The following is a 23,374-nucleotide window of genomic DNA, read 5'->3' on the forward strand; positions in this document are numbered from 1 at the left end:
GATGGAATTGGAGATAAACTAGAGACGTTGTGTGACAGGATAACTGTCATGCAGTGGCTTGATGGAATTGGAGATAAACTAGAAACGTTGTGTGACTGGATAACTGTCATGCAGTGGCTTGATGGAATTGGAGATAAACTAGAGACGTTGTGTGACTGGATAACTGTCATGCAGTGGATTGATGGAATTGGAGATAAACTAGAGACGTTGTGTGACTGGACCACAGTCATGCAGTGGATTGATGGAATTGGAGATAAACTAGAGACGTTGTGTGACTGGACCACAGTCATGCAGTGGCTTGATGGAATTGGAGATAAACTAGAGAAGTTGTGTGACCGGACCACAGTCATGCAGTGGATTGATGGAATTGGAGATAAACTAGAGATGTTGTGTGACCGGACCACAGTCATGCAGTGGCTTGATGGAATTGGAGATAAACTAGAGACGTTGTGTGACTGGACCACAGTCATGCAGTGGCTTGATGGAATTGGAGATAAACTAGAGACGTTGTGTGACTGGACCACAGTCATGCAGTGGCTTGATGGAATTGGAGATAAACTAGAGACGTTGTGTGACAGGATAACAGTCATGCAGTGGCTTGATGGAATTGAGATAAACTAGAGACGTTGTGTGACTGGATAACAGTCATGCAGTGGCTTGATGGAATTGGAGATAAACTAGAGACGTTGTGTGACTGGATAACAGTCATGCAGTGGCTTGATGGAATTGGAGATAAACTAGAGACGTTGTGTGACTGGATAACTGTCATGCAGTGGCTTGATGGAATTGGAGATAAACTAGAGACGTTGTGTGACTGGACCACAGTCATGCAGTGGCTTGATGGAATTGGAGATAAACTAGAGACGTTGTGTGACAGGATAACAGTCATGCAGTGGCTTGATGGAATTGGAGATAAACTAGAGACGTTGTGTGACTGGATAACAGTCATGCAGTGGCTTGATGGAATTGGAGATAAACTAGAGACGTTGTGTGACTGGATAACAGTCATGCAGTGGCTTGATGGAATTGGAGATAAACTAGAGACGTTGTGTGACTGGATAACTGTCATGCAGTGGCTTGATGGAATTGGAGATAAACTAGAGACGTTGTGTGACTGGACCACAGTCATGCAGTGGCTTGATGGAATTGGAGATAAACTAGAGACGTTGTGTGACAGGATAACTGTCATGCAGTGGCTTGATGGAATTGAGATAAACTAGAGACGTTGTGTGACTGGATAACTGTCATGCAGTGGCTTGATGGAATTGGAGATAAACTAGAGACGTTGTGTGACTGGATAACTGTCATGCAGTGGCTTGATGGAATTGGAGATAAACTAGAGACGTTGTGTGACTGGATAACTGTCATGCAGTGGCTTGATGGAATTGGAGATAAACTAGAGACGTTGTGTGACCGGACCACAGTCATGCAGTGGCTTGATGGAATTGGAGATAAACTAGAGACGTTGTGTGACTGGATAACAGTCATGCAGTGGCTTGATGGAATTGGAGATAAACTAGAGACGTTGTGTGACTGGACCACAGTCATGCAGTGGCTTGATGGAATTGGAGATAAACTAGAGACGTTGTGTGACTGGATAACAGTCATGCAGTGGCTTGATGGAATTGGAGATAAACTAGAGACGTTGTGTGACTGGATAACAGTCATGCAGTGGCTTGATGGAATTGGAGATAAACTAGAGACGTTGTGTGACTGGATAACTGTCATGCAGTGGCTTGATGGAATTGGAGATAAACTAGAGACGTTGTGTGACTGGATAACTGTCATGCAGTGGCTTGATGGAATTGGAGATAAACTAGAGACGTTGTGTGACTGGACCACAGTCATGCAGTGGCTTGATGGAATTGGAGATAAACTAGAGACGTTGTGTGACTGGATAACAGTCATGCAGTGGCTTGATGGAATTGGAGATAAACTAGAGACGTTGTGTGACTGGACCACAGTCATGCAGTGGCTTGATGGAATTGGAGATAAACTAGAGACGTTGTGTGACTGGATAACAGTCATGCAGTGGCTTGATGGAATTGGAGATAAACTAGAGACGTTGTGTGACTGGATAACAGTCATGCAGTGGCTTGATGGAATTGGAGATAAACTAGAGACGTTGTGTGACTGGACCACAGTCATGCAGTGGCTTGATGGAATTGGAGATAAACTAGAGACGTTGTGTGACTGGACCACAGTCATGCAGTGGCTTGATGGAATTGGAGATAAACTAGAGACGTTGTGTGACAGGATAACTGTCATGCAGTGGCTTGATGGAATTGGAGATAAACTAGAGACGTTGTGTGACTGGATAACTGTCATGCAGTGGCTTGATGGAATTGGAGATAAACTAGAGACGTTGTGTGACTGGATAACAGTCATGCAGTGGCTTGATGGAATTGGAGATAAACTAGAGACGTTGTGTGACTGGATAACAGTCATGCAGTGGCTTGATGGAATTGGAGATAAACTAGAGACGTTGTGTGACTGGACCACAGTCATGCAGTGGCTTGATGGAATTGGAGATAAACTAGAGACGTTGTGGAATTGACTGGATAACAGTCATGCAGTGGCTTGATGGAATTGGAGATAAACTAGAGACGTTGTGTGACTGGATAACTGTCATGCAGTGGCTTGATGGAATTGGAGATAAACTAGAGACGTTGTGTGACTGGATAACTGTCATGCAGTGGCTTGATGGAATTGGAGATAAACTAGAGACGTTGTGTGACTGGACCACAGTCATGCAGTGGCTTGATGGAATTGGAGATAAACTAGAGACGTTGTGTGACTGGACCACAGTCATGCAGTGGCTTGATGGAATTGGAGATAAACTAGAGACGTTGTGTGACTGGATAACAGTCATGCAGTGGCTTGATGGAATTGGAGATAAACTAGAGACGTTGTGTGACTGGATAACAGTCATGCAGTGGCTTGATGGAATTGGAGATAAACTAGAGACGTTGTGTGACTGGACCACAGTCATGCAGTGGCTTGATGGAATTGGAGATAAACTAGAGACGTTGTGTGACTGGACCACAGTCATGCAGTGGCTTGATGGAATTGGAGATAAACTAGAGACGTTGTGTGACAGGATAACTGTCATGCAGTGGCTTGATGGAATTGGAGATAAACTAGAGACGTTGTGTGACTGGATAACTGTCATGCAGTGGCTTGATGGAATTGGAGATAAACTAGAGACGTTGTGTGACTGGATAACTGTCATGCAGTGGCTTGATGGAATTGGAGATAAACTAGAGACGTTGTGTGACTGGATAACAGTCATGCAGTGGCTTGATGGAATTGGAGATAAACTAGAGACGTTGTGTGACTGGACCACAGTCATGCAGTGGCTTGATGGAATTGGAGATAAACTAGAGACGTTGTGTGACTGGATAACAGTCATGCAGTGGCTTGATGGAATTGGAGATAAACTAGAGACGTTGTGTGACTGGACCACAGTCATGCAGTGGCTTGATGGAATTGGAGATAAACTAGAGACGTTGTGTGACTGGATAACAGTCATGCAGTGGCTTGATGGAATTGGAGATAAACTAGAGACGTTGTGTGACTGGATAACAGTCATGCAGTGGCTTGATGGAATTGGAGATAAACTAGAGACGTTGTGTGACTGGACCACAGTCATGCAGTGGCTTGATGGAATTGGAGATAAACTAGAGACGTTGTGTGACTGGACCACAGTCATGCAGTGGCTTGATGGAATTGGAGATAAACTAGAGACGTTGTGTGACAGGATAACTGTCATGCAGTGGCTTGATGGAATTGGAGATAAACTAGAGACGTTGTGTGACTGGATAACTGTCATGCAGTGGCTTGATGGAATTGGAGATAAACTAGAGACGTTGTGTGACTGGATAACTGTCATGCAGTGGCTTGATGGAATTGGAGATAAACTAGAGACGTTGTGTGACTGGATAACAGTCATGCAGTGGCTTGATGGAATTGGAGATAAACTAGAGACGTTGTGTGACTGGACCACAGTCATGCAGTGGCTTGATGGAATTGGAGATAAACTAGAGACGTTGTGTGACTGGATAACAGTCATGCAGTGGCTTGATGGAATTGGAGATAAACTAGAGACGTTGTGTGACTGGATAACTGTCATGCAGTGGCTTGATGGAATTGGAGATAAACTAGAGACGTTGTGTGACTGGATAACTGTCATGCAGTGGCTTGATGGAATTGGAGATAAACTAGAGACGTTGTGTGACTGGACCACAGTCATGCAGTGGCTTGATGGAATTGGAGATAAACTAGAGACGTTGTGTGACTGGATAACAGTCATGCAGTGGCTTGATGGAATTGGAGATAAACTAGAGACGTTGTGTGACTGGATAACAGTCATGCAGTGGCTTGATGGAATTGGAGATAAACTAGAGACGTTGTGTGACTGGATAACTGTCATGCAGTGGCTTGATGGAATTGGAGATAAACTAGAGACGTTGTGTGACCGGACCACAGTCATGCAGTGGCTTGATGGAATTGGAGATAAACTAGAGACGTTGTGTGACTGGACCACAGTCATGCAGTGGCTTGATGGAATTGGAGATAAACTAGAGACGTTGTGTGACAGGATAACTGTCATGCAGTGGCTTGATGGAATTGGAGATAAACTAGAAACGTTGTGTGACTGGATAACTGTCATGCAGTGGCTTGATGGAATTGGAGATAAACTAGAGACGTTGTGTGACTGGATAACTGTCATGCAGTGGATTGATGGAATTGGAGATAAACTAGAGACGTTGTGTGACTGGACCACAGTCATGCAGTGGATTGATGGAATTGGAGATAAACTAGAGACGTTGTGTGACTGGACCACAGTCATGCAGTGGCTTGATGGAATTGGAGATAAACTAGAGAAGTTGTGTGACCGGACCACAGTCATGCAGTGGATTGATGGAATTGGAGATAAACTAGAGATGTTGTGTGACCGGACCACAGTCATGCAGTGGCTTGATGGAATTGGAGATAAACTAGAGACGTTGTGTGACTGGACCACAGTCATGCAGTGGCTTGATGGAATTGGAGATAAACTAGAGACGTTGTGTGACTGGACCACAGTCATGCAGTGGCTTGATGGAATTGGAGATAAACTAGAGACGTTGTGTGACAGGATAACAGTCATGCAGTGGCTTGATGGAATTGGAGATAAACTAGAGACGTTGTGTGACTGGATAACAGTCATGCAGTGGCTTGATGGAATTGGAGATAAACTAGAGACGTTGTGTGACTGGATAACAGTCATGCAGTGGCTTGATGGAATTGGAGATAAACTAGAGACGTTGTGTGACTGGATAACTGTCATGCAGTGGCTTGATGGAATTGGAGATAAACTAGAGACGTTGTGTGACTGGACCACAGTCATGCAGTGGCTTGATGGAATTGGAGATAAACTAGAGACGTTGTGTGACAGGATAACAGTCATGCAGTGGCTTGATGGAATTGGAGATAAACTAGAGACGTTGTGTGACTGGATAACAGTCATGCAGTGGCTTGATGGAATTGGAGATAAACTAGAGACGTTGTGTGACTGGATAACAGTCATGCAGTGGCTTGATGGAATTGGAGATAAACTAGAGACGTTGTGTGACTGGATAACTGTCATGCAGTGGCTTGATGGAATTGGAGATAAACTACTGGACCACAGTCATGCGTTGGTGGAGATAAACTAGAGACGTTGTGTGACAGGATAACTGTCATGCAGTGGCTTGATGGAATTGGAGATAAACTAGAGACGTTGTGTGACTGGATAACTGTCATGCAGTGGCTTGATGGAATTGGAGATAAACTAGAGACGTTGTGTGACTGGATAACTGTCATGCAGTGGCTTGATGGAATTGGAGATAAACTAGAGACGTTGTGTGACTGGATAACTGTCATGCAGTGGCTTGATGGAATTGGAGATAAACTAGAGACGTTGTGTGACGGACCACAGTCATGCAGTGGCTTGATGGAATTGGAGATAAACTAGAGACGTTGTGTGACTGGATAACAGTCATGCAGTGGCTTGATGGAATTGGAGATAAACTAGAGACGTTGTGTGACTGGACCACAGTCATGCAGTGGCTTGATGGAATTGGAGATAAACTAGAGACGTTGTGTGACTGGATAACAGTCATGCAGTGGCTTGATGGAATTGGAGATAAACTAGAGACGTTGTGTGACTGGATAACTGTCATGCAGTGGCTTGATGGAATTGGAGATAAACTAGAGACGTTGTGTGACTGGATAACTGTCATGCAGTGGCTTGATGGAATTGGAGATAAACTAGAGACGTTGTGTGACTGGATAACTGTCATGCAGTGGCTTGATGGAATTGGAGATAAACTAGAGACGTTGTGTGACCGGACCACAGTCATGCAGTGGCTTGATGGAATTGGAGATAAACTAGAGACGTTGTGTGACTGGATAACAGTCATGCAGTGGCTTGATGGAATTGGAGATAAACTAGAGACGTTGTGTGACTGGACCACAGTCATGCAGTGGCTTGATGGAATTGGAGATAAACTAGAGACGTTGTGTGACTGGATAACAGTCATGCAGTGGCTTGATGGAATTGGAGATAAACTAGAGACGTTGTGTGACTGGATAACAGTCATGCAGTGGCTTGATGGAATTGGAGATAAACTAGAGACGTTGTGTGACTGGACCACAGTCATGCAGTGGCTTGATGGAATTGGAGATAAACTAGAGACGTTGTGTGACTGGACCACAGTCATGCAGTGGCTTGATGGAATTGGAGATAAACTAGAGACGTTGTGTGACAGGATAACTGTCATGCAGTGGCTTGATGGAATTGGAGATAAACTAGAGACGTTGTGTGACTGGATAACTGTCATGCAGTGGCTTGATGGAATTGGAGATAAACTAGAGACGTTGTGTGACTGGATAACTGTCATGCAGTGGCTTGATGGAATTGGAGATAAACTAGAGACGTTGTGTGACTGGATAACAGTCATGCAGTGGCTTGATGGAATTGGAGATAAACTAGAGACGTTGTGTGACTGGACCACAGTCATGCAGTGGCTTGATGGAATTGGAGATAAACTAGAGACGTTGTGTGACTGGATAACAGTCATGCAGTGGCTTGATGGAATTGGAGATAAACTAGAGACGTTGTGTGACTGGATAACTGTCATGCAGTGGCTTGATGGAATTGGAGATAAACTAGAGACGTTGTGTGACTGGATAACTGTCATGCAGTGGCTTGATGGAATTGGAGATAAACTAGAGACGTTGTGTGACTGGACCACAGTCATGCAGTGGCTTGATGGAATTGGAGATAAACTAGAGACGTTGTGTGACTGGACCACAGTCATGCAGTGGCTTGATGGAATTGGAGATAAACTAGAGACGTTGTGTGACTGGACCACAGTCATGCAGTGGCTTGATGGAATTGGAGATAAACTAGCAGTGAGGATGGGGTCAAAGCCAAGATGAAAGGAGAAGATGTGGCTAGCCTCCTCCTCCAGGGTTGTACTACTGAATTCCAGTATCCTGCTGTCGGAAACAGGAGGTGTAAGTCCATGGCACATCTCTATAGAGCAACAGGAAATGAACTGAGAGACATCTCCACAGGAAGGACTAGCAGGCCAAGGTGAAGGATTCAGTACTGTATTATACACAATGTAATAAAACACACAAAGAAAAGACCAAGAGCTTCAGAGACAACACCTTTGGAAAGTAACCATTCTATCCATGAGCGTATTCTAAGCCCTAGAGGAAGACGGAATCATACCTCACAAGCCTCTGGGGGTCCCTGCAAGAACTCTACCTAAGATTTTGTCTCTCCCCGCTGGCCTGCTCTCTGACTAGCCCACATTCTCCTCTCAGGAGGCCCATCTACCTCACAGAACAGAGTAAGTGGCCAGCCTGCCAGTGTGTAGTAGGGGAATGTCCATTGGCCAGAGGATAAAGACACTGCATGTCTACACATACCTCGCTGTCAAGAACTTGTGAGAACTCTATAACTTGAATTGAAAGCAGTATATGGCATTTAATGGACAATGATCTGACGTATAATACATTCTACAAGTCTTATAGTCACAAATTATTCCTTTTGCGTAGACTGGACACACTAAAAACAATAGTTGTCCGGTTGACATAGTTCTAACTGTATATACACAACAGAATGACAGTAGAGGTGAGCAGGCCTGGTGAGTCCAGTTGAATGACAGTAGAGATGAGCAGGCCTGGTGAGTCCAGTTGAATTATAGTAGAGGTGAGCAGGCCTGGTGAGTCCAGTTGTATGACAGTAGAGGTGAGCAGGCCTGGTGAGTCCAGTTGTATGACAGTAGAGGTGATCAGGCCTGGTGAGTCCAGTTGTATGACAGTAGAGGTGAGCAGGCCTGGTGAGTCCAGTTGTATGACAGTAGAGGTGAGCAGGCCTGGTGAGTCCAGTTGAATGACAGTAGAGGTGAGCAGGCCTGGTGAGTCCAGTTGTATGACAGTAGAGGTGAGCAGGCCTGGTGAGTCCAGTTGTATGACAGTAGAGGTGAGCAGGCCTGGTGAGTCCAGTTGTATGACAGTAGAGGTGAGCAGGCCTGGTGAGTCCAGTTGTATGACAGTAGAGGTGAGCAGGCCTGGTGAGTCCAGTTGTATGACAGTAGAGGTGATCAGGCCTGGTGAGTCCAGTTGAATGACAGTAGAGGTGAGCAGGCCTGGTGAGTCCAGTTGTATGACAGTAGAGGTGAGCAGGCCTGGTGAGTCCAGTTGTATGACAGTAGAGGTGAGCAGGCCTGGTGAGTCCAGTTGTATGACAGTAGAGGTGAGCAGGCCTGGTGAGTCCAGTTGTATGACAGTAGAGGTGATCAGGCCTGGTGAGTCCAGTTCTATGACAGTAGAGGTGATCAGGCCTGGTGAGTCCAGTTGTATGACAGTAGAGGTGAGCAGGCCTGGTGAGTCCAGTTGTATGACAGTAGAGGTGATCAGGCCTGGTGAGTCCAGTTGAATGACAGTAGAGGTGAGCAGGCCTGGTGAGTCCAGTTGAATGACAGTAGAGGTGAGCAGGCCTGGTGAGTCCAGTTGAATGACAGTAGAGGTGAGCAGGCCTGGTGAGTCCAGTTGTATGTGTACACTCTGAGTGTCACTCAAGGCTCTCTCAGGGGAGAGTCTGAGGTTATGATTTCATTCCCATAGCAAAGGATAAGGAGAGGGACTGAAACAGAGCATATGGTCCTTATTCCTCCTTAACCACCTTTTATCTCTAGACACACACATGCATACACATACGTATGCACCGACACACACACGCAAGCACACACACACACATACACCCTCCTCCAGAGCCCACAGCTGCTCAAGGCAGAACAGTAGAACGGTCATGGGTTACTACAGACACAGGGAGAAGGGCTGTCAGGGTTGTCATTCAACAGATGAGCTCCACCAAGACACACAGCTGTTCCAGTACAGAAAGGGATGAATCAGATAAACTACACGGCAGTCACAAACAGACAGACAACAGGAGCTATCATTAGCTCAATACATGTACAGCAGTCGGTTGCCCCCCCAAATATTATTATTATAAAGGGGAAAAGCTACTTGATTGGAAATAGAAATATTCTGACAAGGCAGAGAAGAGTTGGCAACAGGAAGGCTTGTTAACCTCATAGTCCGCCCCATCCCGCATGCGGTATCGTTACTACAGCCTCAAGCTCATTACCATAACGGGACTCACAGTGAAAATCTTTGCAGTTCTGGAAACGTAAGACTGTCTTCTTTCCAAAACTATCAATTCCAAGCATATTCGAGCATCTTTTCGTGACAAAATATTGCGCTTAAAACGGGCACGTCTTTTTATCCAAAAATGAAATACTGCCCCTAGAGTACTAACAGGTTAAAGGGATTCTCTGGTACATTTGTATACTTTTGAAAGTAGTCCCTGAAAATTGCGTACAACTTCACTACATTGCCAAAAGTTTGTGGGCACCTTCTCATCGAACATCTCATTGCAAAATCATGGGCATTGATATGGAGTTGGTCCCCCCTTTGCTGATATAACAGCCTCCAATCTTCTGGGAAGGCTTTCCACTAGTTGTTGGAACATTGCTACGGGGACTTGCTTCCATTCAGCAACAAGAGCATTAGTGAGGTCGGGCACTGATGTTGGGCGATTAGGCCTGGCTCGCTGTGGGTGTTCCAATTCATCCCAAAGGTGTTTTTTCGATGGGGTTGAGGTCAGGGCTCCGTTGCAGGGTGATCTCGACATACCATTTCTGTATGGACCTTACTTTGTTCACAAGGGCATTGTCATGCTCAAACAGGAAAGGGCCTTCCCCAAACTGTTGCCACAAACTTGTAAGCACAGACTCGTCTAGAATGTCATTGTATGCTGTAGCATTAAGATTTCAACTCACTGGAACTAAGGGGCCTACCCCGAACAATGAAAAACAGCCCCAGACCATTATTTGTCTTCCACCAAACTTTACAGTTGGAACTATGCATTCGGGCAGGTAGCGTTCTCCTGGCATGCGCCAAACCCAGATTCGTGATTCATCACTCCAGAGAACGCGTTTCCACTGCTCCAGAGTCCAATGGCGGGCGCGCTTTACACCCCTTTAGCCAACGCTTGGCATTGCACATGGTGATCTTAGGCTTGTGTGCAGCTGTTGGGCCATAGACACCCATTTCATGAAGCTCCCGACAAACAGTTATTGTGCTGACGTTGCTTCCAAATGCAGTTTGGAACTCGGTAGTGAGAGTTGTAACCGAGGACAGATGATTTTTACGCACACGTTGCTTCAGCACACGTTCTGTGAGCTTGTGTGGCCTACCACTTCGCGGCTGAGCCGTTGTTGCCTAGAACTTTCCACTTCACAATAACAGCACTTACAGTGGAACGGGGCAGCTCTAGCAGGGCAGAAATTTGACAAAAACTGACTTGTTGGAAAGGTGACATCCCATGATGGTGCCACGTTGAAAGTCACTGAGCTCTTCAGCTAATGTTTGTCTATGGAGATTGCATGGCTGTGTGCTCGATTTGATATACTTGTTAGCAACGGGTGTGGCTGCAATAGCCAAATACATTCATTTGAAGGGTGTCTACATAGTGTACGTGCAGATATGTGCACCACGTCATTGTTCTCTTTTAGGTCTGGTGTTGTTGCATGATGTACCTCTTGCTAGCTGTCACTCATATGGCGAGAGGCTAAAGCTCATTGGCTGAACTCAAATTGCTAGGGGGCTAACCAACGTGGGGGAAAGTGTAGGGAAAATGGCACAGCACAGGTTCTAGAAAAACAGTTGCTTTCAAACTCGGGATTCCGTGGCTAATTGAGGTAAGACGGTAATTCTGCTCATAGGTTATTTATGTATGAACTACACATTGACACATCAAGCCCAAATCAGGAGGTTTAAAAAATACTTAGTAGTTAAAAAATCCTTAGTAGTAGCCACATTTCTGGAGCATGTCTTTAATAAGAGCTATGAATGGAAACTGGCCTTTCCTCTTTTCTAAAGCAATACAAACTCAGTCTACACATTTTTTTGATTCCTCAGAAAGAATGTATTTCTGCTGGAGCTTTGACTGATATCGCTCTCTTCCACTCCCCCCTTCTCTTTCTCGTTCAGTCTTTCTTTTTCTTTACCACTCTTGTTCATCTCTCATAAAGTCTTCTCTCTGAAATCCATGAGCCATGTTGTTGATCAAGCTCAAGCTCATGCAATGCACCTCTTAATTTATATCAACCCATACAATCTAAACCTTTATAGCATCTCTTTATTGTATATCTATAACCTATTTTCTTTGGCCTCTTAATTTTGACATAGAATACAACCACATGTGCCTGGATAAGGCCTCTACATTGTGTGTTTCAATTTACTGTGTATAATGTGGATGCAAGTTCTCAGGTAGAGCCAAGTCTTTTTCTCTTTCCAACTGTAAAAACACTCTGGGTCTTTGGCGTCCCTCGCTAACCTCAGTCACACATAATACTGCTCCCAAACAACAAGGCCTAAAGCTGGGCTGGAAGGCTCATCAACATTTTCAATAATGACCCCAATGTCCTCTTTACTTTACTACAACACTAATAGAGAGAGGGGAAATGTAAGTTCATCTGTTCTCTTTATCCAGGTACTTTCGCAACCAGTCCCGGCTTGCTGCAAAGTTCTTCTTACATCAAGGTATGCTAAACCCAAATACTTTGGTGGCATGTATGTTTTAGAGATACTCAGAGTACATATTATCTAGATGGCACATAGATCTTGTTGTCTTGTATTACTGGAGTAATTCTACCAGTACGGAGTACGGTGCTTGCGGTTTGGATATCCTTTCATTTACTTGGGTGAAATGGTCACCATTAACAAAAAAAGCCTTACCATTGCGCCATAGTGTTCAGGTAAGTCCAAGACTAATGCACACACGAGCAGAATTACTCAACCATAACATAAAAGCAGAGGTCAAATAGAAAGTCACACAAGCTTTTTATTGCTGAGGTTAGGGCTTGAGTAACTGTAGACTCCGTCACAGAACCATCAGAAGCCTCATCATTCCAATGCTCTATTTGGAAGCAGTGAGACAGAGAGAGAGAAAGACATGGTAATGGACCTGACATTCCTGCCTGGCTACCTGATCTGTCTGCCACGAGGCAGCAAGCCCCTCATATCCAGTAAATTACAGGAGGGAAGAGCACCTCTTAATGCACAGCCAGGAAAAAGAAGCCTTTTGTTTGAGACATCTTGAAGGAAAATAATAAGTACACTACCGGAGTGTGTGCAATTCCCATTACAGCATGCAGTATGGGCCACAGGAGTATTGAGTGTAATGGAAGAGGCTGCCATATGGGACAAGGACTGGGCTGTGTGCAGTGCAGTCAGGCTCTGGGCAGGTGGTGGTATGCAGAGATAAAACTGGTCTGAGATCAGGCTGGATGGATAGTGCAAGCAGGATTATAAAGGACAGGCAACACCAACTAGTTCCTCTAGCTGGTCTGGAGTCAGTTCCATCATAATTTGTGGACTCTATTTGACACAGTATTAATACCAATGGGAAACCTCAAGACATGCCACAGGCTGTCTGGTTCCTCGCTCCTCACGTTAATGTGGATAACGGGTGACACCATATCAAGGGAAGGGAGGAGAACTCACGGAGCTCGTCGAAGTGTGTCTCGATCCCGTCGGCCCCAGGCACTGAACAGATGAGCCGAGCCTTCAGGAAAGTGCTCCACTTGTTGACCAGACAGCAGTGTCCACCGTCATCATTCTGCATGCATAAGAAGAGGGAGAGGGAAAGGGAGAGAGAGAGGGAGAAGCGGAGGGAGAGCGAGAGGGGGAGAGAGAGGAAGAAGTGGAGGGAGAGCGAGAGGGAGAGCGAGAGGGGGAGAGAGAGGAAGAAGTGGAGGGAGAGCGAGAGGGGGAGAGAGAGGAAGAAGTGGAGGGAGAGCGAGAGGGAGAGCGAGAGGGGGAGAGAGAGGAAGAAGTGGAGGGAGAGCGAGAGGGGAGAGAGAGGGAGAAGCGGAGGGAGAGCGAGAGGTGGAGCGAGAGGGAGAGAGAGAGGGAGAAGCGGAGGGAGAGCGAGAGAGAGAGGAAGAAGTGGAGGGAGAGCGAGAGGGAGAGCGAGAGGGGGAGAGAGAGGGAGAAGCGGAGGGAGAGCGAGAGGGAGAGCGAGAGAGGGAGAGAGAGAGGGAGAAGCGGAGGGAGAGCGAGAGGGGGAGAGAGAGGAAGAAGTGGAGGGGGAGGGATAAGCGGAGGGAGAGAGAGGGAGAAGCAGAGGGAGAGGGAGAAGCAGAAAGAGAGAATGAGGGAGAAGCAGAGGGAGAGGGAGAAGCAGAAGGAGAGAATGAGGGAGAGGGAGAATAGGAGAGAGAGGTAGAAGTGGAAGGAGGGAGAGAGAGAGGGAGAAGTGGAGGGAGAGAGAGAGAGAGGGAGAAGGGTATAGAGTGGGAGAAGCGGACAGACAGAGAGAGGGGGAGAGAGAGGGACAAAACATGGTCTTCGTCACACACACACTCACATCCTCCCACCAAAAATAAACACAGGTGGAGTCACCCACACACACTGTACATATTTAAAAAAGCAGCCCGGTTTGGAGAGCGAGCTGGCGAATCGTTGACAATTGGTTAGTTGTGAGGAGATGAGATGGTAAACACTGTCTCCTTTTATTTAGAGCCTAATTCTAGCCCAGTGAGGGAGAGACAAACCCAGTAGATGTGATTTAGAGGCTTCCTCCTCCTTAACCAGCACATTCTCCTCAAAGCACATTCCACTTTTATGGAGAAACTACACTGCCAGGTCATACATTAATAAATATTGCTCTAACAAATTGTTTTCACCACATATATCACTGTAATGCCCACATGATGGTTGTAGGCCTGTACATACTGCACACGACAGTCTACACATATTTATATGTAATAAGTCCCTAACTGGGATTTGAAATTGTTTTCATACATTTTGTGTTACATTATTTGAGCAAATACCCTGTACATTTGTTCATATATTTGGGTGCTAGGAGTGTGTAGAGACAATAAACCAAACAGCATTAAGAGCATCCAGATATGTATAGAAGTGAAAAAGAGAGAACAGAAAAACTGGGGACCAGTGAATGTTAGAACAACAAAACTGGGGACCAGTGAATGATAGAATGTATCACTGGGGACCAGTGAATGATAGAATGTAACACTGGGGACCAGTGAATGATAGAATGTATCACTGGGGACCAGTGAATGATAGAATGTATCACTGGGGACCAGTGAATGATAGAATGTATCACTGGGGACCAGTGAATGATAGAATGTATCACTGGGGACCAGTGAATGATAGAATGTATCACTGGGGACCAGTGAATGATAGAATGTATCACTGGGGACCAGTGAATGATAGAATGTATCACTGGGGACCAGTGAATGATAGAATGTATCACTGGGGACCAGTGAATGATAGAATGTATCACTGGGGACCAGTGAATGATAGAATGTATCACTGGGGACCAGTGAATGATAGAATGTATCACTGGGGACCAGTGAATGATAGAATGTATCACTGGGGACCAGTGAATGATAGAACAGCCCAGAAAGATGCATCCTAAGCTCCAAGTTGACCCTACAGGGACAAACACATTCCCTGTTATTGTTGTTGCTGATCCTCTCAATTTGCAGCTTTGGGGGAGAAGGTCAGGGAAATTACCACACGCTGTCTCAAACTCAACTCTGGACCTCAAAGCTAGATTCACTGCGTTTTTTTCATTGTTCCCCTCTAATCAGGGACTGATTTAGACCTGGGACACCAGGTGTGTGCAATTAATGATTAGGTAGAACTGGTTTAGGGGATCTGGCTTTTACCCTGCTGCTCTGTTACCTGAATACCTAATATACTACATCCTTTAATACGTTTTAAGAATACCAGTCGGGAGGTCAGACGATCATAGGGTCGTATGTCAGGGTTCCATCTCAAGGATAGAGACATGTATTGTACACATGGAGGTTAAATATACATGGATTTCAGCGAGTCAGTGTTAGACAAACATCAGTTCTACAGACCGAGACTGGTTCCTTTCCCTTTCTTAATGAAACTGGGGCATATTTGCTGTGCATGTCACATGCATTGTTATTTGTGAATGTGGTCTCATTATTAGTACAATCCATTCTGAGGCTGTGCTCACCAGGCAGATCCGACCGATGCGGGCCTGGGTCACTGGACTCTGGCCCATCTCAGCAGACTTCTCACGGAAGAAGAAGTACAGCTTGTCGTCATTCCTCTCTGCACTGTCAGGGATGAGCTGCACATGGATGAAGGAAGGGTCTGGGAGAAGGAGAGAGAGAAGGAGAGAAAGATGCGTAGGAGGATATGAAGATCACTGAACATCTGGTTGATATCATTTACAAACTGTTTGCATTTCCTGTTTATTAAAGAGTTGAGGATTTTGTAAACATTAAATATTATTAAAGAAGACATTTATTTACCGTTTAACCATCTGGAGTTATACTGGTCTGTACGCATCGCGGTCTGTTTCCCAGTACGGAAGATGGCAGAGTCTGTTCCCATGAAGTCAATGTAGACCCCAGCATAGAGTTCACCATCTGAGAGAGAGGGGAGAGGGAAGGACAGAGGGAAAGAGATTCATCCACTGAGCCAAATATTTTGACTCTTTGATATAAAGCCAGGCACACCCTTGGCATAACGGACTGAAGCTCTCCTTACACAGAAACCCCCACTACCCAAATTAAACCTTCAGTCCCTGGCAAGACCCCCTGGCGGACCCTAGCGCCCAATACTTTAAAATCAAAATCAAACTTTATTTGTCACATGTGCCAAATACAACAGGTGTAGACCTTACTGTGAAATGCTTACTTACAAGCCCTTAACCAACAGTACAGTTCAAGAAGAGTTAAGAAAATATTTACCAGATAATAAATAAAAAAGTAACACAATAAAATAAAAGTAACGAGGCTATATACAAGGGGGTACAGATACCGAGTCAATGTGCGGGGGTACAGGTTAGTCGAGGCCATTTGTACATAGAGGTAGGGGTGAAGTGACTATGCATAGATAATAAACAGCAAGTAGCAGCAGTGTAAAAACAAATGGGGGTAAATGTAAATAGTCAGGGGGGCTAGTGATACATGTATTACATAAGGATGCAGTAGATGATATAGAGTACAGTATATACGTATACATATGAGATGAATAATGTAGGGTATGTAAACATTATATTAGGTAGCATTGTTTAAAGTGGCTAGTGATATATTTTACATCATTTCCCATCAATTCCCATTATTAAAGTGGCTGGAGTTGAGTCAGTGTGTTGGCAGCAGCCACTCAATGTTAGTGGTGGCTGTTTAACAGTCTTATGGCCTTGAGATAGAAGCTGTTTTTCAGTCTCTCGGTCCCAGCTTTGATGCACCTGTACTGACCTCGCCTTCTGGATGATAGCGGGGTGAACAGGCAGTGGCTCGGTTGGTTGTTGTCCTTGATGATCTTTATGGCCTTCCTGTGACATCGGGTGGTGTAGGTGTCCTGGAGGGTAGGTAGTTTGCCCCCGGTGATGCGTTGTGCAGACCTCACTACCCTCTGGAGAGCCTTACGGTTGTTGGCGGAGCAGTTGCCGTACCAGGCAGTGATACAGCCCGCCAGGATGCTCTCGATTGTGCATCTGTAGAAGTTTGTGAGTGCTTTTGGTGACAAGCCGAATTTCTTCAGCCTCCTGAGGTTGAAGAGGCGCTGCTGCACCTTCTTCACAATGCTGTCTGTGTGGGTGGACCAATTCAGTTTGTCTGTGATGTGTATGCCGAGGAACTTAAAACTTACGACCCTCTCCACTACTGTTCCATCGATGTGGATAGGGGGGTGTTCCCTCTGCTGTTTCCTGAAGTCCACAAATCATCTCCTTAGTTTTGTTGACGTTGAGTGTGAGGTTATTTTCCTGACACCACACTCTGAGGGCCCTCACCTCCTCCCTGTAGGCCGTCTCGTCGTTGTTGGTAATCAAGCCTACCACTGTTGTGTCGTCCGCAAACTTGATGATTGAGTTGGAGGCGAGCGTGGCCACGAGGTCGTGGGTGAACAGGGAGTACAGGAGAGGGCTCAGAACGCACCCTTGTGGGGCCCCAGTGTTGAGGATCAGCGGGGTGGAGATGTTGTTGCCTACCCTCACCACCTGGGGGCGGCCCGTCAGGAAGTCCAGTACCCAGTTGAACAGGGCGGGGTCGAGACCCAGGGTCTCGAGCTTGATGACGAGCTTGGAGGGCACTATGGTGTTAAATGCCGATCTGTAGTCGATGAACAGCATTCTCACATAGGTATTCCTCTTGTCCAGATGGGCACACACAGGGTAGAAGGACCAGAGACTTGTTAATCAGTGGGGAGACTGAATTTTGGTCCTCCAGTTGCTGTTTGGGCCTCATATGAGAACAGGTGTCCCAGCAAGCATTTAGTAGCTACGGGGAGTTCTCAGGGGTGGGGTTAATGGGACAACAGGGGCTCAGGGCAAAGGCAGCAACAACTATACTACTAGTTAATTCAATTCTCCAGGTCTTTAATAAGTAAAGTCAACTCAGGCCCTGATTTACAGTATAGAGCGTGTATGTTATCTAGGGGTAGGGGTGAGGGGGTAGACCTACATGTGTGACCTTTTAGGGGTCAAAGTAGTATCCAGTTCTTATTCCCTGCCATTAGTCACCCATAGCTGATGTTAACTGGTAGAGACTGGGGTTCATTCGTCCTGGTTCGCTGGTTCCCTGCTTCTCTGGTTCCGCCCTGGTCAGCTGGCAGTGTACTAACGTGGGAAGGCGGTGCTGACGATTTACACAGACTTTCCCACCCCAGTCAGGATCAACTTACACTGACTGTCCCACCCCACAGTCAGGATCAATTTACACGGGTGGCAACTGTGAGGTCTGGCCCAGGCAGAATGACCATGAGTGGAGAGTGAAGGACACTCACTTACCTCATGGTTCCTTTTAGAAGATCCACCAACACCAACACCATACCTTACAACATGAAGTTACCACAAACCAAACATGTTGCAATGTGTCATGTGATTGATCTGCATGTATTGGCTAGAAAAGCATATGATTGGATTTCTCATGATAAATGACCACAACAAATCATATGAATATGTTCTTGGTATTTTTCCAATGAAAGTCACAAAGCTACCATGGAAAGGATTGGCCTATTAAAACTGTGAACCCACTGGTCTGTGCCCACAGCTCCTTAAATCTGATTCTTAACAAGGCATGATGCCTTCTGATTTTATCATCAGAGATGAGATCAGCATTGCTCTGCTATCCTTCTCATGGAAAATAGGCACAGAATGAAAAAGGATACTTTGTCTGCCTGGACAGATGTTAGGCAATATAAAACATTTAAAAGTTGCCCCCCAAAAAATTGGGATAAAGGAGGTGGCCATTTGTAGCAGTGGGAGATAAAAGTAGGCGTACACAGGGGACATGGCCTCAGGGACCGTCAGAGTCACTGAGAGAGCCATGGGGACAAACTGGGTGAACTGGAATGGACTGGGACTGGGACATTCCTGGGACATCTCCAGCCATGTGGCCAAGTGTGGCTTGGATGATGATACTCACTGATCAAAGCCGAGACACTGTTGAGCTTTGGGTCGTAGGAGCACTTTCCCTTCCCAGACTCCACTTTTCCCGGCTCCAAATGCCATATGTATTCCTGAAATGGAAAAATAATAAGAAAGAAGCAATAAATTCATAGTGGTCTTCATCATGTCAGTGTGATTCCCTGGTGGAGGGAAAATTGAGGCAGTTCAATATTCTTCCAGTAGGTCCTCTGGGGCCTATAAGGCATTGTGGTTTGTAAAGGATGAAATATAGACTAATGAGAGTGCCTGCATATAGAAAAAAAACAGGATCTCAATCCAACTCTTTTAATTCCTCTCTAGTGCACTAGAATGATTGAGGGCATAATGCGTCAAGGGGCTGTTCTCTGCACAACAATCTCTCATTGGCCAAATGTCTCTCATCCTCTCTTGGTTAAATCGGTATATGTAGCCCTACTGCTGCTGAGACCTGTACTTCTGCTCAGCAAAAACATGCCTGGGATGGAGGCTGGATGACTGATGCTCATGATTCCTGGTGTCTCTATACACAGCACTGAAAGGTGATTGGCAGGTATTTGGAGTCGCGGATAGAAACAGCCAATGGCATGCGATGACATGCCTTGTAGCCTTGCCACAAACCAGAACAAGTCAAATCCCCCAATCCCTCACTCTCCAATCGAGGACTGAGGGGAGCAGAGAGACGAAGACACCTTTGTCCTTGTCCGTCAACACAGGAGAAAGTGCAGCGCTTGCCCATGTCATTCTCCACTGCCTCCTGAGTACACCCTTATGATATTCCCTCTCACCTTTGATTCAAATCAACCACACATGTAAATCTGAAGGTGTTGGCAGCTCCCTGCAAGAGATGCCAGATGTTAATGAAAATGCGGTCACATGTGCCAAGGGATATTCTCTGAACATGTTTTTAAACCCTTTATGAAAGATGTTACCCGACAGAGGACTAAGTGTTGCATGCAACACATTCAAACATAATGGCCCTGTCCTTCTAAGGGTTAAGACTTCCTTCCTGTACTGTGAATGGTGTTGCTCAGCTATGTGGATCTATTATTTCCTTTCTGCTTTAGCAGTTTGTGTTTGTCCTGAACCAACAGGGCTGCAGTGAGAGTGGGTCAGACGTTAACCGTGTGAGACCTGTGGGAGAGGTTGGCCCACATTCCTACAGAGGGAGAGGGAGAGGGCGGTGGGGTGGGGAGGGTGAAGGACTGGAGGGTGGGGTGTTCTGTGTCCTATAACACAAGTGACAGGACAATGTAAGGAGGAGAGGAAAGAGATGAATTTATTGACCACAAATGGGCTTATTAGTTAGAAACACTGTCATACATCAGTCATCGATGGTGTCAGTGTTATACTGTATTCATCCTCAATGAAAGATCTATATTTGATTGTGTAGTGTATTAACATGTTGTGTGACCTTGTGTAGAAAATCACAAAGTGCTGGACATTCATCTCTCTCATGCATAAGAAGCAGGTGACACAAATAGTGGAGAATCAGTTCAACAGCACACCTAAATAGTGTGAGAGAGAGAGAGAGAGAGAGAGAGAGAGAGAGAGTGTGAGTGAGTGAGTGAGTGAGTGAGTGAGTGAGTGAGTGAGTGAGTGAGTGAGTGAGTGAGTGAGTGAGTGAGTGAGTGAGTGAGTGAGTGAGTGAGTGAGTGAGTGAGTGAGTGAGTGAGTGAGTGAGTGATCAAAAGATGAGGCTTACACAAAAATTGACAAATGAACAACGAGAGCAACACACAACAGAAATATGACGGAGGAAACAAAAACAGACAAACATTTGAACAACCAATTTATTTTCTCCAAATGGACAGGGTCTAGAGAAGACATGCTTAGCAGTGAGGAGATCAGCGGTCAACTACACTAGAGACCCAACGCAGTGGGACAATTCAACTGATGATGACAGAAGTGTTTCAAGACACAGAATGAGCACAGACAGAACAGAGGGGTCAGGAGACATGCACAGCCCTCCCCCTACAGAGAGAGACGGAGAGAGGGAGAGAGGGGGAGACAGAGTGCGCATGGCATGCAAGCTGAGGCCCAGAGTGGGTCGCCAGTGCACTCCCCAGCCCATAGGGGCAAGGCTCAGGGGCAGACAGGCAGAACCGTACAGGCTAGTGACGGGCACCTGACCCACGTCCCACCTTCAGTCCTAGTGTCTCGAACACAGCGCTGGGTTCGGCCGCGCGGTTAGCCCTCGCTCCAGTCTGGGGCATCTGCAGGTGCATGGCGGCCTAAAACAGGAGACAGCGACACATTCTGGATGTTACGCACCTGCAGTAGGCGGGACCTGACGTGAGCTCAGTAACTCTGTAAACTGGTCTTGGACTGATGCGACTGCATGACTGTTTGAATAATGTCATTCGGACAGCTTGTGAGGAAAATGTATGGATTTCTCATTCTCTACATTCTCTGTGAGATGAATGTTTGCGTAGCTTAACTTCACCAGATGGCACGAACATCAGCAATATCCGTTCTATACCCTGTCGATGAGTCAATACAGTCTCTCACAGCATGATATATCCACTCAACTCTGGCCTGAGCCGCTGCCAAGAACCAATATTTGGCTTTTCCAGACAATACTAGCTATCATAGCCTCATGTAGGCTACTATCCTTTAGGTTTGTAAAAAGGAAATCACGCCTGAAAAATGGCTTAACTGAAAATGAAAGAATTCTGAAATCTGGCAAGCTGTTATCAATTGATCTGCATGTCTTCAGTTACAAAAGCAGGTTCCTGACGTATGAGAAGGAGTGTCCATGTGTGTGTATACATCCACATTAGAAAATGAGCCGATTTCTGGCATTGAGTAGCGTTTCGCCTACTCATGGTTTCCCGTCTGAAAAGCTGTGTGTGTGTGTGTGTGTGTGTGTGTATGGTTGTACCATTTTACATCTCTGCTCCCATATTTAACTCCAGAGAGAGAGAGAGAGCGAGGGCTCACGGGAAGAGACTGACCTGTCTGTTCGATGTGAAGGGAAAATAAAAGCCATCTCATTAATGTACTATAACTAGGACATTTCACTGGCACCCCATAATGGGAGCTGCCATGGCCAATTACCCAACTCCTCACATGGTGAGGACTAGAGGCTGAGGAAGCAAAGAGGGAGCAGGCCAACTGAGAGGCACAGGGCTGCTAGAGCTATGAGTGGATGGATGGATGCCCTTTGTTAGTAAGGGTCATATGGATCCATATGAAATAGCAAAGGGGTGTGAAGAGTGTGTCCTCTGCATCAGGCAGAGTCCTCAGAGAGGAGGAAACAGGGAAATATTATTTATCCACAACCCTTTATTTATTCCCTCTTAAATGTCCCAGGACCATCGTTAAGGAACAAGTGTTGAATTTAAAGCAGCAGGGCTGGGGGTATTGGAGAGGGGCAATAAAACAGGGAAGTACTCTGTGGTGGTGATGCCCGGCTCCAGGAAACTCAACACTTCCAATTAAGGAGTGAGACTAAACAGACAGCACCGTAACAGTAACGGTAACAGCAACAGTGCGCTGGGGACAACAGCTGTGTGCAGGCTGAGACTCCAATGGTTGTCTATGCATGGGGGCAGGAGATGAAGCTGTGGATATCAGGAGGGGTAGAGTTTTGTGATTGTAGGAATGAAAGTAGGATTGAGAGAGAGGTAGAGAGCGAAAGAGAGGTGTGGGGATGGAAAGAGAGAGGGAGAGAAAGATGGAAGGGAGGAAGGCTGGGTTGGAGGTGTGGGATGGAGACTAAATGTCAGAGCAGTAGTCTCCCTCCTTCACCTCTTGACTGTGTACTGTAGCGTAGGGAACACACACCTAGTGTATTCCAAAACTCATGGAGCTCTAACCTGTGCTTTGTGTCCGCGGTTGACGTAGGTACAGACGGGGTTGTAGGCTCCAGTCCCACAGACATACAGGTGGGTCCTGTTCCACGGCTCAATCAGACGGATGAAGTTCCCACACTCGCCCTGCATGGGGACAAACATAGACAAACAAGAATGGATTATCAACATGAATGATACCCAGATAGAACAAGGTACAGAATGTCAATATTTCAAAATACCAGTTTAACGGTCATCTATTTATCCAGACTTAACACTGGCCGAAGGGAGACAGTGAGGCTGGTTGGTCTCCTATGACTTCATGTTACAGATGGCACAAATCACCTGACCTGAAACATAAATGCTGAATTAGTTGTGTGGAAATGGAGAGTCAACAGAAATACTTACATTGGTGTCCTTTCCACTTAGAAGACACTCAGTCTTCCTCTGCTGGGAGACAGGCCAGTGGAGCTGAAGGCAGGGGGAAAACAGAGGTCATTTTATAGCAATAACCCAACCCATCGCACAACCCGTTCAA

The 23,374-nt window shown here is 46.0% G+C and overlaps 1 protein-coding gene across 5 annotated transcripts in view; it reads right to left on the reverse strand.

The window, feature by feature from the left end:
- sema3fb (sema domain, immunoglobulin domain (Ig), short basic domain, secreted, (semaphorin) 3Fb) overlaps positions 1-23,374 on the reverse strand; it is a 109,727-nt gene that overhangs the window by 24,236 nt on the left and 62,117 nt on the right. For 2 of the 5 annotated variants that reach the window (XM_029683760.2, XM_065001936.1), the window contains exons 4-10: positions 23,245-23,307; positions 22,864-22,983; positions 21,187-21,276; positions 19,044-19,137; positions 15,924-16,040; positions 15,623-15,762; positions 13,111-13,225 (exon numbers count right to left, since the gene is read on the reverse strand). In XM_029683760.2, the coding sequence (XP_029539620.1) occupies positions 13,111-13,225; positions 15,623-15,762; positions 15,924-16,040; positions 19,044-19,137; positions 21,187-21,276; positions 22,864-22,983; positions 23,245-23,307 (739 nt within the window). Of the gene's footprint in view, positions 1-13,110; positions 13,226-15,622; positions 15,763-15,923; positions 16,041-19,043; positions 19,138-21,186; positions 21,277-22,863; positions 22,984-23,078; positions 23,225-23,244; positions 23,308-23,374 lie in introns of those variants that run through there. The other 3 variants (XM_029683762.2, XM_065001937.1, XM_065001938.1) reach the window with 2 other exon arrangements.

The sequence above is a fragment of the Oncorhynchus nerka genome, linkage group LG15, assembly GCF_034236695.1.
Source record: "Oncorhynchus nerka isolate Pitt River linkage group LG15, Oner_Uvic_2.0, whole genome shotgun sequence".
Classification (NCBI taxonomy): Eukaryota; Metazoa; Chordata; class Actinopteri; order Salmoniformes; family Salmonidae; genus Oncorhynchus; species Oncorhynchus nerka.